Source organism: Clarias gariepinus, chromosome 16 (genome assembly GCF_024256425.1).
Source record: "Clarias gariepinus isolate MV-2021 ecotype Netherlands chromosome 16, CGAR_prim_01v2, whole genome shotgun sequence".
Lineage (NCBI taxonomy): Eukaryota > Metazoa > Chordata > Actinopteri > Siluriformes > Clariidae > Clarias > Clarias gariepinus.
In genome coordinates, this window is record NC_071115.1 from 10,865,620 (window position 1) to 10,883,363 (window position 17,744).

The window sequence follows — 17,744 nt, forward strand, 5'->3', positions numbered from 1 at the left end:
AGATATAATGTCTCCAACTAGTCCTCTGTCTGTCCTGTGGCCTTCTCCCAGCTGGAGGCGTCCTGGTGGCATTCTTACAGTACTAGATGCCTGAACCAGATTAACTGACTTTCCATGCAAAGGAGCAGTGGTTCTACTCCGAGTTACTTATGAATGACTGAGCCTCTCATTAAAAGTAAAATGTAGTGTAAGTAACTAATATTGACCATTAGCTAGAATTAAATTTGTCACCCAGCCAGCCATATTCCAAAAATATTTAGGCCTTATGTAGATTTTATGTATATGTATATATATATATATATATATATATATATATATATATATATATATATATATATATATATATATATATTATGTTTATTTTACCTTAATAAATTAGTCTTGTAAATGTTTTTTATTCTATAGTAATTAATGAGTTTAACATAACCATAGAAATTTCCATTTTTCCTTGGGTGGAATTTTTGCCCAGTATGATGATAAATTAATCAGTTGACATTAGTCTGGTGGCTTAGTGGTAGCGCTGTCACTTTGCACCTCCAGGGTCAGGGTGTGCATGGAGTTTGCATGTTCCCCCGGTGCTTGGTGGGATTTCTCAGGGTACTCCGGTTTTCTCCCACAGTCCACAGACATGCAGATTAGGCTAATTTGTGTCCCTAAATTTGCCCATATTTTTTCCCGGATTGTCGAGGTTCCACAACATCACCCACAGTCGAAAAAATAGGGAGAAATACAATGGCCACTGTTGAAATTTTTGTAATAGTTGGAAGAAGGGTGGATGGATGACACACTAGTATAACCTGGCATTAGAAAAGAAATAGGCTTATAAACTTATTTTAAATTTTAAAAGCATATATTACAGTATGTGTGTATGTGAGGCTAAGTAATAAGTAGTTTAGAAACCAAATGCAGTTATATGTAACAGACATTCAAGTATGAATATGTAACAGTTACATCAAGTCAGTTCTTACATATCGAATATAACGTTATAATTCATTATTACGTTTTAACATGTGTTTCATATACGTCCCGCCAGATGGCGCACACTTTTCTTTACAAATCAATATAATCGGATTAAGTTTATCCGTGGAGAACGAATGCGAGATTTAAACGGTGATTTGCACTAACCTAACCTGATTTGCACTTTAACTAATATTAAATCGAAAATTAGCCGCTGTGATAATGGTTATTGATTTTATATCATTTTATTTGGTAAATTGATTGAACTGGCACGCGCAAGCCTTCTCGCGGACGCGCTCTCGTGCGGCTCTTCCCGCTCGTCTGTGTGTGTGCGCGCGCGTGTGTGTGTAAGGGAGAGAGAGAGAGAGAGAGAGAGAGACGGGGAAAAACACAACTCTAGGACCAGAGCGGTGATAAAAGGACTGAACGAGGACTCGCCTGGAGACTCAGGAGCTGCTTAGTAAGTTTTAGTGTGACCCGTATAGGTTGGGTACGGGTGTAATCTGTAAAAGAAAAAAAACCTGTAGGGTTTGAGGCGTTCGTCTAACCTGTATAATAACCTGTAGGGTTTAAATAGTTAGTGTAACCTGTGTAATAACCTGTAGGGTTTAAATGGTTAGTGTAACCTGTGTAATAACCTGTAGGGTTTAAATGGTTAGTGTAACCTGTGTAATAACCTGTAGGGTTTAAATGGTTAGTGTAACCTGTGTAATAACCTGTAGGGTTTAAATGGTTAGTGTAACCTGTGTAATAACCTGTAGGGTTTAAATGGTTAGTGTAACCTGTGTAATAACCTGTAGGGTTTAAATGGTTAGTGTAACCTGTGTAATAACCTGTAGGGTTTAAATGGTTAGTGTAACCTGTATAATAACCTATAGGGTTTAAATGGTTAGTGTAACCTGTATAATAACCTATAGGGTTTAAATGGTTAGTGTAACCTGTATAATAACCTGTAGGGTTTAAGCTTTTAGTGTAACCCCTGACTGTATAATAACATTTGGTGTTTGAGCCGTTGGTGTAACCTGTGTAATAACTTCTAAAGTTTAAGCCATTATTGTAACCTCTATAATAACCTGTAGAGTTTGAGTTGTTGGTGTAAAGTGTATAATAAACTGTAGAGTTTGAGCCGTTAATGTAACCTGTATAATAACCTGTAGAGTTTGAGCCGCTAATGTAATCTTTATAATAACCTGTAGAGTTTGAGCCGTTAATGTAACCTGTATATTAACCTGTAGAGTTTGAGCCGCTAATGTAACCTTTATGATAACCTGTAGAGTTTGAGCCGCTAATGTAACCTGTATAATAACCTGTGGGTAGCAGAGCGGTGCTGGATTGCCCGAGGATGGAGCAGGCATATGGGGCAGGAAAAGCCGGAGGAGCCTTCGATCTGATAGCATTTATCCAGCAGCCGCAGCCTATCCTCCGTCTGGTGTGCTGGGTGAGTACAGATCTCTAGATCAATGTAATTTTAAACAGTTAAAAAGTACCACCTGCTATTCTATTGTTCATCAAACCATGCTGCCATAATTTACTTTCTTTATACTAGCAAATCCCTAAATGTGTTTTATTTCTTACACAAATCATACAGAAAATAATCCTGTGTGCCAGCCTGACAAAATGGCCATTTTTTAATTTGTATTTCATTTACAACCATAAAGCCACAGACTCATTAAAACCTCACAGTTTTGATAAACTCAATGTGGTTCAAAATGTTCAAAATGTTGTGTCTTCCTATATGCTTCTCCGCTCACCACAGTTTCCTTTAATGTTGATAGATTGAGTATGATCCAACAGCTTTGCATAAAGGCTCATTTTGTGTGTGTGTGTGTGTGTTTGCTTGCATGTTTGTGTTAGAAAAAAAGGGAGAGGCACAATCCCCTGAATGTTGCATATGGTATTTGAACACATGGTGAGAGGGTGGAAGAGAGAGATTACTGATGGATGACAGAGGGAGAGAGAGAGAGATAGGATGAGAGTAGGTGGGGGAAGGGAAAGCAGGTGGCTTAAGAGGTTACTATAAACTACAGTCTACAACTGTCTAGACTTTCATCACTTGTCATTTACTTTTTGCACTTTTGTGTAAAAAGTTATTTGATAGGTGTTACATTATACAGTAGTACGATGTTTAGTGTGCAGTGCCCTTTGTCATAGTAACTTCAGGTTTATTTTGGTTTTATATATTTTTTTTGTCATTAGCCACAACACAAAAACCACCTGCTTAATGTTATGTAGGTCCCTTTAGGCCCCCAACCATGATCGACAGACCCAGTCATCTAGCCATAACAGTTTAGTTCTTGTTAAACCTGATTACATTCTTAAGTAATTTTCTTAACATTTTATTTACATTCTTAATGTAAATTTTCATCAATTTTGAAAACTGAATGTTCTTTCCCTGTCTAATATGTCCAAAATCTTGACATGTGCTATTGTGATGCAATAATCAATGTTAGTTACTTTAGCTGTCAGTGGTTTTAATGTAATGGTGTATAAAACAAATAAAATAATAAATATTATATAATATATAAATAATAATAATTTAAAATTATAAAATATTAATAATTTAAACTTCTCTAGTCCAAAATCATGTGCCAAGTTTTTAAAATGCACAGTGATATACCGAATGATGATGAATGCTTAATTTTGATTTGTTAAAAAAGTATACTGTGAAAAATTATTTGCCCTTTTGCTGATTGAAATGTTTTTATTTATGTCACACTTTGAGATCATAAAACAAATTGTATATTACACAAAGATAACCAAAGAAAATACAAAAATACAGTTTTTAAGTGATTTCCTTTTTTAAGGCAAAAAAACTGTCCAAGGTTTGATAATCACAATCATTTAAGTGTGACAAATAGGCAAACAAAAAATAATAAATAGATTCAGGAAGGGGACAAATACTTTTTACGGCACTGCAATAAAAGCACTTTTTTATTCATTTATTTTATGTCTATAGTTACAACAGGAATGTGTATGGCATCCACTCCAAAGAATTCATGTGTAATTGTTAAGGAGTCTCCAGTGTCAGTGCTGTGTGACAGTCAGAGGTAATTCTGTCAGGCAAGACTTCCCTTACTGACAAGGGAAAGTCTTAAGGAATCGGGACAGAGGACTTTGCAGTTTTTCAGTAACACATAAGACTTCTTCCTTTACTCGCTGCTGAGGTAACTATTGTGGATTAACGTGAGTGATAGTTGGAAAAACTTATTTAACAGATGTTTTAAAATATTAAATGTTGAGGGAAAATGCAAATGTTGCCAAATCACTTTGGTGTAAGAGGAATAAAACATTTTTGGGATGAGCTGTTATCAAAAACAATTAACTTCTAAGTGGTATGAGCATCACACCACTCACACTTGAGTTATTTTCTTTTTTTTATCTTCTATACCATATACAGTATTTAGCCCAGTGAAGTTGAGTTTCTCCAACAATATTTGATGGAAATGTAAAAGCTGGAAGCTAAAAATGGTGGCTGCTGTGGCTCATAAATTATAAAAGCTAGCTGTCATATTAGTTCAGTAATATAATATAATTTTATAATCATTGAATCTATGACCTTATTATCACTCAGTAGTTCTAAGTGCAACATTCCGTCCATGTTCCTACTGGCTAAAGAAATCAACTACAACATTCATTCATAATTTAAAGAATATCCAGAGGGCATGATGTTTGTTTGTGATTATACAAAGCCATATGTGCTGGCTAAAAGTATTAACACAACATATTTCATGTATTATACAGTACTACAGTACTCCTGTGCACAAAACAGGTGATTTTACATCTGTCTGAAAAGTTGAGCTGATTAACTGAAAAACTAGTGAAAAACTGGCTTTGTGACAATGTGGTTCAGCTTCTGAAGCCTTAAACTGGGTCAGCTCCAGACCTAAACCTGATGTAAAACTGTTAAACAATGTGAAGAAGTCTGCAGCATCAATAAACCGTCTTCTGTACATGATTTTAAGGAAGCAATGAAACAGGCATGAATTGAGCAAGTGACACGGGTGTATTGCAGTCGTAATGAGACTGTCATTAAAATGTAGATTTTTATTGTTTGTTTATTTGTTTGTTTGTTGGTTTGTTTGTTTTTGTTTCAATAGTTTTAGGCGCAACTGTAGGTTTTCATTGGAAAAACGTTCCTAGTGAGCTCAGAGTGTTGCGTGACACTTTTTCCACATTCCCATCAACACCATCTGCTCTTAGGTTCATTCAAAGTATAAATAAATAAATATATAAAAACAGCTGAAGGTCAAAACCATTTTTTTTTGGGCATGTGAAAAGACAGTTATTGCTTTCACAGTCGAGCTACTATTTTAGGACATTTTAGCATTGGTATTAGTAGAACATTTGTCAAATATCCAACTCCTATTTTTGGGGAAAGCCATCATTTAATTATTTCTGATCTGGCTAAAAGTGAGATAAGACCAAGCACTCTTTTTACATGTGAATGGAGAAGGTGCGTGTTTAAGGATGAGAATCTCCAGGGTAAAAGAGCCTTGTCCATCTAATAGTTTGATTAAGAGCTGTTTCAGCATAATATCCATCTGAGATGATTGTAGTTGACTACTAGACTACCGATTTCAAAGGCTTAATTAAACCCTTCTTTAACTTTAAATTACTTAAAATATTTTATGTGCAAAGGGTTCATTATGGCTACCTGATGGGGAATGAACTTACAAAAATATTGTGTGTTGAATGACTTTGTTTGACATTATGCTGTGTTTGCTACCAACAGCTTAATGAGTATTAAATAGAAATACACTTGAATAGGGCTTCTTGTTGTTTTTAATGGGTGTGTTAATGAAAATGGCTGTATGTATTGAATGGTTTATTCAATTCAACCCATTTTGTCAAACCTATTCCCTTAACAAACATCTGCAGTGTTACATTTCAGATTCAGTGTGGTGGTGCATAGAGGCATATACTGTATGTGTATGACAATATTATTAATATTATATTATTATAATATACATACTATGTTTCTTTTTCCTAAAGTGTGTATGCATTTTTGGCTGACTCTATATAGAGTTTATACAGTGTATAGAGTGTGTGTGCGTGTGTGTGCGTATGTGTGTGTATGTTTGTGTGAGAGCTTTATTTTGAGACTTTTTTTAAACAAGCAAATTACAAATCACAGTCTTGTCAAATTGCGCTAAAAAGGCACAAAAAATAATATTTTTTTTATTTAATTGTTTTGTATGTACTGTATATTTCTACATGACTTTTGGATAATGGATAAATCAACCCACACATTTTGTCGTGAGACTGTGAGGAATGTGTTTAAGATGATTTGGCCCCAGATCTCAATCCAAGTTCTCAACTTCACAAGCTACGGACCATAAAGGGTCTGCTGCTAACATATTGGTGCCAGATACCACAGCAAACGTTTAGAGGTCTTGTGGAATCCATGGGTGGCAGCTGTTTTGGGGGCACATGGGGAACCTGCATAATACTGTATTACGCATGTATTCTGTATGATATGGCTGATTGGCAAATATGTTTATAGTGTGTATTTTACATATGTAACTGATCATTTTGGAGCAATTTAATATCACGTCACATGATATGAATCCACAGTATGATATGGGATCCTGCGCATGACACAGGGTCTGGTGTTCTCCATTCCAGTTGATCAGAAGGTGTGCAAACAGTAACAGCACAGATCAGATTTTAAAATGTGAATTTATAATATGAAATATAACTATACTGTAAGTAAATAAATGTATGACTCTTAAATTAACATAAAAAGCATTGATTATGATATGGCTAGGGTGGCTATGTGCAGTCAGTGAAAAAATAGTTAACTTTGGTAAGTCAGGAAGGACAGGAAATCGGCCATACGCTGCATCACACCACCCCTTCATTGATTCATTTTATATAAAAGCATTCCCTTCAGAATGTATCTTTATTCTGTGCATATGTCAGCTACTTAAAAACACTTTGTTTAAAGTAAAATGAAAACAAACCAAGTGGCAGAACAGCAGCAAATTTTCACTTTTCCTACACGATTTTCACGCTTGTTGCTCACCATATTACTAAACACTAAACATTCACAGACTCATTGAGCCTAAACCATAGAGCATGAAAGAGAGGTTCTGCTTCTGACAATCACAAGATCGGGACCCCACGTGCTGCCTCCAACAATGCCTGCTTTCATGTGCTCATGGCACGCAGGAGCCTTGTGATCCTGCTCACTGCTTAAGGGTAGCTGAGGAAGTCATACACAGTATTTCCCAGATTATTTAGGACCACTTTAATGAGAACTGTATTTAACAACTACTGTATATTAGATAACCAGATTTGTTTCATTTTGGAAGAAGTCTACATTTCCTACTGTATGAAGTGATAGCAGAACTGACTTGTTTCACACATGCAGGCCATAATTAAATTTGAGTGTCAACAGATAAAATATACAACATGCATTTATTTGGTACAAAAATTAAAAACAAATGTAGTGTGGTCTGAGAGGACTGAAATAATTTTTTCCTAGATATCCCAGAACCCAATGTATTAAACAATCACACAATCATTAAATTGTTAATGATAATTATTTTAGATCTGAAAACGTAAGAAACAATAAAGGTAAACAGGTAAGATATTCATCAATTCCAGTTTACCGCATCCCTAAGACATGCGGTAGTTAACTTTACCTTACTCTGAACTGACTAAAATACAGTTAGCCCACTAAATAGTGCATCTGGATTTGAAGCAAGGATCGGATAAAGAGATTTAGGAGATCTAGTCTGGTCTTTATTTAAAAAAGCATTTGTATGCTCAGCTACACCATGCCCTCACTTTTCTGCAATCTGTTCTTTGAGGGATTACATGTTCTTTTATTATTAGCAATATTTTTAAAAATATATTCACTATATTAAATCTCATTCTTTTTTTATACTTTTTCTCTTCAACCCATTCTAGATCTTTTCCATAGTGGTTTTCGGGTGCATTGCCAACGAGGGCTATGTGAACCATCCTAATAAACCGGACGAGTACTGCATCTTTAACCGTAACCAGAATGCCTGTAATTACGGTGTGGCTGTGGGCTCTCTGGCCTTTCTCACTTGTCTTGCCTTCCTAGCTTTGGATATCTATTTCCCACAAATCAGTGGAGTCAAAGACCGTAAGAAAGCAGTTCTGGCAGACATCGGGATCTCAGGTGAGACATCTATCATCTTAATTATTTAGTCAAATCATGACTGATGGTAAGACTTCAAAGTTTTCATTATAGTAATATTTAACCTCTTTAGGCATAATGTGCTATTTTGTGCTGAAACTGGTTGTCAGTATTGATGTTGATACACTATATGGCTTTTAAAATTGTGGCACCTTCAGAGCTGGGGGTTTAGTCACTGCTTCTAGTCTGCATTTGTTCTGGAAATTGTTCTCCTTTTGCTTGGTGGTTTCCTCCAGGGAATCTGGTTTCCTTCCACAGCTCAAAGACATCCTTTATAAGCTGATTGGCATTTACAAATATTTCTTAGTGTGTGATTTGGTGTGTTTGTATGTGTTACCCCATCTAGGGTGTACCCTAATTTGTTCCCTGGGAGAGGCTCCAGGCCTCGCTGTAACCACATACAGGATATGATAGTGGAATATACTGTATAATGAAAGGATTGAGGATGGATGAAAATGATAATTTTTGGTACTTTTAGTCTCTTCCTTAATTATGTTTTTTCATTTTAAAAAAGCCTGTTTTCTCCTGTAAAATCCTTTCCTTGTAAAATCCTTTTTTAGTACAGATAGACCTTGTCCTTTTATTAATTTATTTTTATTTATTCATTTATTTTACTTTCTGCACCACTGAATTAGTATTACAAGTGTGTAAATTTGACCCTGGGTTGATATCAGAAAAACTAAAAAAGAATCATTCTGCCCCAGAAAAAAGCCCAATATTGCCATGACATGCATGTTCATGATGAGTTTACAGAATGTATACTGACTGCAACTGCTCATACATGATGGCATACAATACAAATAATGATACTACTACTACTACTACTACTACTAATAATAATAATAATAATATTTATAACAAATTCATGTGGGAATTAATATTGGGAAGCAATTCAACCATTTTTTTCTTAGGTATAATTGCATATATTTATTCCAGAACAATTCACATGGAAGATGTGGCTTGTTTATGAGAAGGCTTGGTCTTACTGTGATCTTGCCATATGTTCTTCTAGCCATATGCCAAGTCTTTCCTAATCCCAGAACCAGTGCATAGCTGGAGTTTCCTTCTTTACTAAATCCAGAAAGTCTTCAATAAATTATTTTTTGTATCAATTGTATGAATGCTAATGTAAAATGTCCTGCATTTAAATTGTTTGACATTAGAGCTTAATGAGGAAAGTCTGTCTTTTCTTTTAAACATCAGACAAAAAGAGAGAATTTGCTGCTCTCTGTTGGTAACTGTAGAATTGCAGGCGCTTAATGTGTGAGTTGGTAATAAGTACTGCATCACACCCTGTATTTCTTAAACCGCACTGCACTGTAATTTGCCATTTAAATTCTGTAACATTAGTTATGAACATGGTGCCAACTTTTTTCTCCTTCTGGTTCTTAGCTTTCTGGGTCTTCATGTGGTTCGTGGGCTTCTGTTTCCTGACAAATCAGTGGCAAGTGGCCAATCCTGATGACAACCCCTTAAACGAGGGTGCGGATGCAGCAAGAGCAGCCATCACCTTCTCCTTTTTTTCCATCTTCACCTGGGTCAGTATTAATATTTACACTGTCTCTGATTCCCTGCTGTAGCAAGACAAAAAAACCTTTTTTATTTCAGATTCATAATTAACTCCTCAATAGACTTTTGCTATTAGAGAAGGAGAAGGTCCCGGTGGTTTTTTAACAGTGCACTCTACAGCAGCAGTCTGGCAACAGCATTTTTTTAATTATTATTAAAGATCATCATTATGCTTTTTTATCTATTTCTAATTACATGTAGCAACTTCCTGTAGTCCCTGTTGTCATGACAGTTACAAAAACTATTTCTCTGCTAGCCTTTCTATTTAAAAAAAAAAAACATAAAGTTTTTTTTGGCAGACAAAGATTTTTTTTTACAAAGCACCCACGTCCAAAACTTTTTCCAAAGATGTTAAATAAATATCTGTTTCCAGTGTTCTTCTGTACCTTTTAATTTAGAAATGATAAAATCTTAGTACATTAAACATGTGATTTGTTTTGCAGTCTTCACTGTTGTCATAGCTGTTGTCATATAAACATAATCAACACCTTTTCAGCTTTTACTCATTTTGAGAAGCTATTTTTCTCTGGCACACAATGCTGTCTATAGCAAAATGTTAAATTTAAAAGCCACTTCATATTCATATTTTAGAAGGTTTGGACTCCCATCTTTTTGTAAACCACACTAAGGAGTGGCTGCATTACTGTACATAGCAAAAGTCGAAATGTCATGACAAGCCAATCGCATCACTTCTTCCTGTCATGTGATCAATAGAGTGGGAAAAACACTGTGCAAAACAGTAGCTGTGTTAAATGAACTAAATGTGTTCAGTGGATTTTGGAGAATGAAGCGAAAAAAAAGGATATTTAGACTCTGGTACTACAGTTACAGTATGCAGTGCTTAATGCAATCAAGTCCATGGACTTTATTTGATTTGGATGTTGTACGAACACCATATTATTTACCTAACAGAGTATTTAGTATACGGTAGTAAAACCTACTGGTTCAGTTCCAAATCGATACATTTCTTTTCTCTTGCTCCTGCTATCACAAGCACTGTTTTTGCAGAATTGGGCCATGATGCACATGATGGTAACATTACAACACTTTAAAGGTGTGCAAGCTTTGCGTCGATAATGAAGTTATCTAATTCTTCTGTCAAACTATTTATATGTTTGAACATATTAAAATCTAAATGTTTTTGCTATCTTTAAACTTTTTTATATTGCATGCCTGCGAATATGTGCTAATATTGAATATAACTAACCTTTTTTTTTAATCATCATATCAGTACCTGACCAATGTTTCGGAAAAACTAAGTTAACTGGCTGATTTTTTTTTCTCTATGTTGTATGTGTTCTTGGCTGTGAGTCTTAAACCACACAAATTTTCTTTCCACTCATTGTTTTGTAGCATGAAAGGATTTATTCTGAATAAAACACTTTTATATCTATATATATATTTTATATCACTTTTAGATCTATATTGGGCAATGCTGATATGTGCAGCTAACCTACTACTGTAGAATTGAATGGAAACAGTTTCTTTGCTTCCTTGTCTGTTATGTAAATGTTCAATGCGCTGGTTATTTTGTCCTTTATAGGGAGCACTAACGTTTCTTGCCATGGAGCGAATGAAGAAAGTTTCGTTTGAAGAGGAGTACAACAAACTCTTCGCCCCACATGTCTAACATGCTCCACACTTACACAAGCACAGGGAACAGGTGCTGGTGTCCATCTCCCCTCTCTCTCTTTTTCTCACTCTATTACTTTCTCTCTCACACTCTATCTGGCATGCTATTCACACAGTAAGAGGGATATTTTGCAAAAAATATCACTTTTACACACACAATCTCTACTTTTGTGCCAGGTAATGCAAATGTCCATCATCTTTAAAGCAGTAATGTCTTTATTTGAAGTAATGTACCTGATCATACACTGGAGCCTGCTTTGCAAGGATGCATTGTGACTAATAATTGACTAATTCTGTGATTTCTTCCACTGAGTAAAACAAACTGGACCTGTTGAATCGGGTTCATTTAAGAAAACAAGTGTCCCAAACAGCCTGTAATGATAATATGAATGTACCAAGGACATGATCTTTTCCCTGTGTGTATGTTTACAAATGTGTTGTCTAGAGGGCACTAGTTACACCACTTAGCCATAACATTACACCACAAAACCCAAAAAAAGCTCTGATCCCTCTGGGCATGACTCCACAAGACCTCTTAGGGTGTGCTGTGGTATCTGGCACCACAAAGCTGGCAGTAGATGCTTTGTGTGCTGTTACTGTAATTGCCGGATGGGGTCTCCTTGGATAAGACTTTTCTGATAAGACTTTTCTGCCCGATTGGATTAGGAACTGGAGAATTTGCGGGCCAGGTCAGTGACCTTGGGTTCTTTATGTCTGTGGTGCACTGGGTGTTCTAATAACTTTCTATTATGGCCAGTGTTTACTTTTTTTAATAATCTGTGCTACATTGGCTTTTCTGAATTGGAATGTTGGTTTCTGAGTGCCCATGATCCTGCCACCAGTTTACTAGTATATAATTGAAAATCATTGTTAACGTGATAATGTTATGTGGTGTTAATGTTACGGCTAATCGGTGTAAGAAGGATATTCCTGTTGCAACGGTTTAACCCCTCAAACCTCCTGCTGTTTAAAAGTTGCTTTTTTTTTTTGGTGACTACTGTGAATTTTTTAGTAATTACTGTATAGTGAAACTCATTGGCAAAAAAATCTAATCTGATCCCAATGCACGCTTAGGGGTTAATTATGTGCACACATTATTGTAGGATATAATTTAGAAAACTCTTATCAATCCTTTTAAGTTATGTAAGGTAACTTGTTTATGTCTTGATGCATTTTTGTCCCCCAATTGTAGTAGGCCTGCATATACATATTATGCTAAATTTATATATTTTGATTGTCACTTTTTTAACTGTTGGATATTAAGCTGTATTTCATTATTATTTGTTATTGTTATTATTATGAAGCTGCCCAAAGAGTGTTAAAAATTGTTTTAGGGTTCTGACTGACATCCATAGACAATGGTGCAGTTGATGTCAATAAAATTGTCAGTATGAAACTTAAAAGTATGTTTCTTTTCTAGATTTGTCTGTTTAAAGATTTTTTCCTCATTTTCTGTCTGAGTGCTTTAAGTTTAGTGTTAGCATTAATCAGGCATATTAATTGTGGTTCAAAGTTTGATAATTCAAACATTTTTTTAAACCACTTCTTTCACTGTGACTAGTTTACATGCTTTAATAAACTAGCATGCCTGATAACCTGTAACTAACCAAAGTAATCTTTCTCTTTCTCCCCTCTCCCCTTTTTTCATCCAAACTCTATTTTCCACTTTTAACACATCACCTAATTTTCAACATATAATCCCTTCCATTTATTTCCTCCTCTTTTCTCACCAACCATTCCTTTGCTCGATCACTCACATCTTTCAGGCTGTTCAGGCTTTCCTGGCGTTCCAAAAATACAAGCTCGGAGCAAGTCCCAGTCTGTTCTCACAGAACTACATGGACCCAAATGAGGATGCGGCAGCACGCTCTGAAGGCCCAGAGTACACAAGTTACACAGGAAACATGGAGGCAGCAGGCAGTATGCCTACCAACTATGATGGATCTGCTGGTTACCAGAACCAAGAGTACTGAGGAGCCATGCGATCAGCCCATGAAGGTTTATTGCAAAATCTATAATGGGCACAAATAGAATAAAGAAAGTGAAACTTTGGGGTGGGATAATAAAACAGATGTTGGCTTGAATTAGTGAAGTAATGACTTACTGAAAGGTTTTGATCTGGGGATGAACAGATTGTACATGAGAGGGTAGGAGTTGATGTTCAGCTGTTTTCCTTAAAAGTTCAGAATGCAAGTTTATATTCCAACTATTTTGCCTTTAGCTAAAGAGTGCAAATAGCTGGTAACTGGTTAAATAAAAAAAAATTACAAAATAGATTTATCAGTGGGGTTTTATTAAAATTATTTGTTGACTACATACTATAGTACCTTTGTGGGACTTTAAAGGGACAATTCAAATAACATTTAGGTTTGAAGATTGATGCTTTTCTTAGGAACATATAAATAATATTAAATAAGTTGACATTAATTATGAAATTCGAATGCTATTGTTGAAGAAATGTGTTTCTGTTTGGGACTTTTTTATTATTTATTTTTTATCAAGACCTTTAAAAATAGTTTAAAAAACCAATGCAACAGTAAGTGATCTCTAAGGAATAAACTTAAGAAAGAATCAAAATAAGCACATTCTGAAGTACTGTATTTCATTTATTTTATACCACAGCAATTTGCTAACCATTAAAAATAAAATTTATTTAAAAAGGCACATTTTCTATTACCTTTAGTTGTATTTAATATTAGAAGTTAGTTCCTTTGATCACTTACATTATAACCACTATACAGTATAGTGTGTCCCCGCAAGCTTCCTCTTTTCCATCTAATAAAGTTAATAAGTACAGTAGAAAACAATTTTACAGATTGTGTGATCCTGAGAAATGGATAAATATACTCTGATCAGTCATAACATTACAATGGAAAACATTATGTTTAGTATTTAAAGGTTCGCCAGTTCTGTCCTCTTGGGGCATGACTCCACAAAACCTCTGAGCATGTGCTCTGGTGTCTTGCACCAGGACATTGGCAGCGAACCCTTTAGGTGGTGTGAAATGTAGTGTGGGGAGTCTGTAGATTGGACTTTTTTGCCCAGCAAATTTCATGAGCTGCCTGTGATCTGATCAGAAGTTTGGAGGCCGGGTTGGCAGCCTTAGGCTCTTTGCCTATATGCACAACAGGCTGTGGTGCACTGTGTGTTCTGGTACCTTTCTCTAGTAGCCAGCATTAACCTTTTACAGCAAATTTATGCTGCATTGGCTTTTTTGTGTAATCACACCAGATGGGCTGGACTTTGGTCCCACAGCCATGGGTGAGCATTAGGTGCCCATGATCCTGTCATCATTTACTGGTATATAATTAATAGGAAATGTTATGTTGTGTTAATGTTAAGGCTGATCAGTGTAAATCTCTTGCACATCAATAATCTTATAGGAACGGATTTACTGTTGACTGATAAAGGCCTGATACTGGAGATCCCTTGCAAACATGGTGAATAAACATCTCACAGAAAACTGTTATACATTTGTATCTTTTTATTTAACTGCTCATATCGTAGGTCCACCATACAAGCTCTTCAGTGACTATGCTGCATTTCACTTACTATAAAAAAAAAACCCAGAACGCGGGCAAAGCGGATCCAAGTACGATCCTGATCAGTGATATTTTAGCTAGAAACTTAATCAATACCTTAAAACCAATCAGATTTTGTGCTTTGTCGTAAATAACTGAAATAGCTTCCAAAGATGTCCAATTAACATGTACAAAAGTGAGTCAAAAAAATATCTGCACTTTTGTTGGCTGCACTGTCTTATCAGTACTTTGCATTCAAACAAAACGTAATAAAAAAGCATCTGGATATCTGAAAACAAACTTTCGACCAATACTCAAAGGAAGGTGAAAGTTTATTGAAGTGAATCATTACTGGTGATGAGACATGGGTTCATCACTATGAGGCCGAGAGTAAACGGCAGATTATGGAACGGAAACCTACTCAAGCGCAGACCAAGAAAAAGTTCAAAAGTTAATCATCAGCTGGAAAATTAATGCTTACATTTTTTAACTAGAATTGGAACATTATCAGAAAAAAAGGTTTAACAATCAACAGTGCTCATTACAGTAAGATGCTTATTGAAGAGCTGAACAATAAAACATTGGATTAAACACAGAGGATTGCTATCCAAGTGCATTGTGATCTTGCATGACGATTCACATCCGCACACTTCTGCCCACACAGTCGGCACTCTGCAAAAGCTCAATTTCAAGGTGTTAAAGCATCCTCCCTATAGTCATGATCTTGCTCCATCAGACTTTCACCTGTTTTGTACCTCTGAAAGCAGCTCTATGAGGATGAAGATTCACTTCTGAATTCACTCTGTGACTTACAGCTCAGCCTTTAACATTTTTAATGACATTTTTTAAACAATATGAAAGCTTGTTGACAGATGGACAAAGTGTATTGAAAAGAAAAGGAGATTACGTCAAGAAATAATATATTTATATTTTTTAAAAGTAATTAAAATTAATTCTAAAATTTTTATTTCACCTTATACATAACAGCCAATATTTCTCAGAGCCAGTTAAACTAATTTATTGGGCATTTGGTAACTCAGGAACATGTCTTAGTAAAATGTTTTAGACTACTGTATATAGAACTATAGTGCTAAGTGAAACACTTTGCATAACATGGTGCAATGTAAGAAAACGTTTCCATTTCACCACAGAAATTGTTGATTAATGTTGAAGTGATCATTGTTTTGTTGTTCTGTGTATGGTGCGTATATGAAACTTAGAAACAGCATAACGTCATAGGTGTGTTATATATACTCACGGGCCGCTTCATTCGATTCAACTGCTCATTAATGCAAATATTTAAATCAGCCAATCACATGACATCAATTCAATGCACTTATACATGTACAGTAGACACGGTCGAGAAAATCTGGTGAAGTTTAAACTGAGCATCAGAATGAAAATAAGAGTAATTGGAGTTCACTTGTGCTAAATTCAGTTGATTGGACATGATTTGGAAAGGCACACACTTGTCTATATAAGGTCCCTAAGGCTTGATTGGTGGATTGCTGCAAAGATGGTTGTCCTTCTGAAAGGTTCTCCTCTCTCCACAGAGGACCTCTGGAGCTCTAACAGTGACCATCGGGTTCTTGGTCACCTCCCTGACTAAGGCCCTTCTCCCCTGATCGCTCAGTTTAGATGGCCGGCCAGCTCTAGGAAGAGTCCTGGTGGTTTCTGACTTCTTCCACTTACAGATGATGGAGGCCACTGTGCTCATTGAGATCTTCAAAGTGGCAGAAATCTTTCTGTATCCCTCCCCAGATTTCTGCCCCGAGACAATCCTGTCTCGGAGGTCTCCAGACAATTCCTTTGACTTCATGCTTGGTTTGTGCTCTGACATAAAATGTCAACTGTGGGACCTTATAAAGACAGGTGTGTGCCTTTCCAAATCATGTCCAATCTACTGAATTTACCACAGGTGGACTCCAATTAAGCTGCAGAAACATCTCAAGGATGATCAGGGGAAACAGGATGTGCCTGAGCTCGATTTTGCAAAAGCTGTGAATACTTATGTACATGTGCTTTCTCATTTTTTTTTTTATTTGAATTTGAGGAAATTTCTTCATGTTGTCATTATGGGTTGATGTGTGTAGAATTCTGAGGAAAAAAATTAATTTAATCTATTTTAGATTAAGGCTGTGACATAACAAAATGTTAAAAAAGGGATGCGCAAAGAATACTTTCCAGATGCACTGTATGTATTAAGTGCAATATCTATGGTCTTAGCTGTGGAGTTTAAATGCATGTCATGTGATTAAAGTATGTTACTCAGAGTGGATATGTATTTAATCGTGTCTTGTACTTTGTTCCTTTCTCATACTAGAAATATGAGCCAGAGTGTATTAAATACAATAAATAATTTACTAGCTTTCATTTTATTCATGAATTAAACACAGTGTGATTCAACATGAGTGTTCAGCTGACAGCAGCGGGCATTTCCCGCTGGCGTAACAAATTATCGGATTTCTGATTCCAGGCTATACAGTGTGCTGCGCTGTCAGAGTGACGGATGATGACATCAGTTCCTGTATTTGCCCCGTACATCAGGGAGCAAGCTGGAGTAAATGATCACAAGGTGTGTGTGCAACATGAGTAGCTGGACATCCAGAACATCTGTCAGCAATGCAATAAGTCAAACGGATGACGCGGGCTTGGATGTCACATTGACTTGCACTGAGTCTTTCACTATACATAAACTATGACTATTTCACTTTTAGTTTACATGTGCATGAGTACAACCTCAGAGATTTGAAGTTTTATTGCATCAGTTTTCTTGTAACAGCAAATCCAGAAGTGAGTGGTTTTCCCTGTACAGTATTAACAAGAACAATTATTTATAGTATAATGACTTCTGTGTCTATTTAAAGATCCATTTAATGTTTTATAACATCCAT

At 35.8% G+C, this 17,744-nt stretch overlaps 1 protein-coding gene across 5 annotated transcripts; it reads left to right on the forward strand.

Annotated features, from left to right (window-relative positions):
* Positions 1 to 1,202: 1,202 nt before the first annotated feature.
* On the forward strand, positions 1,203 to 17,550 carry syngr1a (synaptogyrin 1a). Of its 5 annotated transcripts, none has more exons than XM_053514086.1 (6): positions 1,206 to 1,417; positions 2,275 to 2,395; positions 7,873 to 8,110; positions 9,521 to 9,666; positions 13,096 to 13,327; positions 17,327 to 17,550. In XM_053514086.1, the coding sequence occupies exons 2-5, from the start codon at positions 2,300 to 2,302 to the stop codon at positions 13,300 to 13,302; spliced, it is 687 nt and encodes a 228-aa protein (XP_053370061.1). In that variant the 5' UTR covers positions 1,206 to 1,417; positions 2,275 to 2,299; the 3' UTR covers positions 13,303 to 13,327; positions 17,327 to 17,550. The 5 variants fall into 5 exon arrangements, with proteins under 5 accessions (XP_053370064.1, XP_053370061.1, XP_053370062.1 ...); XM_053514087.1 differs by lacking the exon at positions 17,327 to 17,550 and adding an exon at positions 16,404 to 16,706; XM_053514089.1 differs by lacking the exons at positions 13,096 to 13,327; positions 17,327 to 17,550 and adding an exon at positions 11,241 to 12,885 and having other exon boundaries at positions 1,203 to 1,417.
* The last annotated feature ends 194 nt before the right edge of the window (positions 17,551 to 17,744 follow it).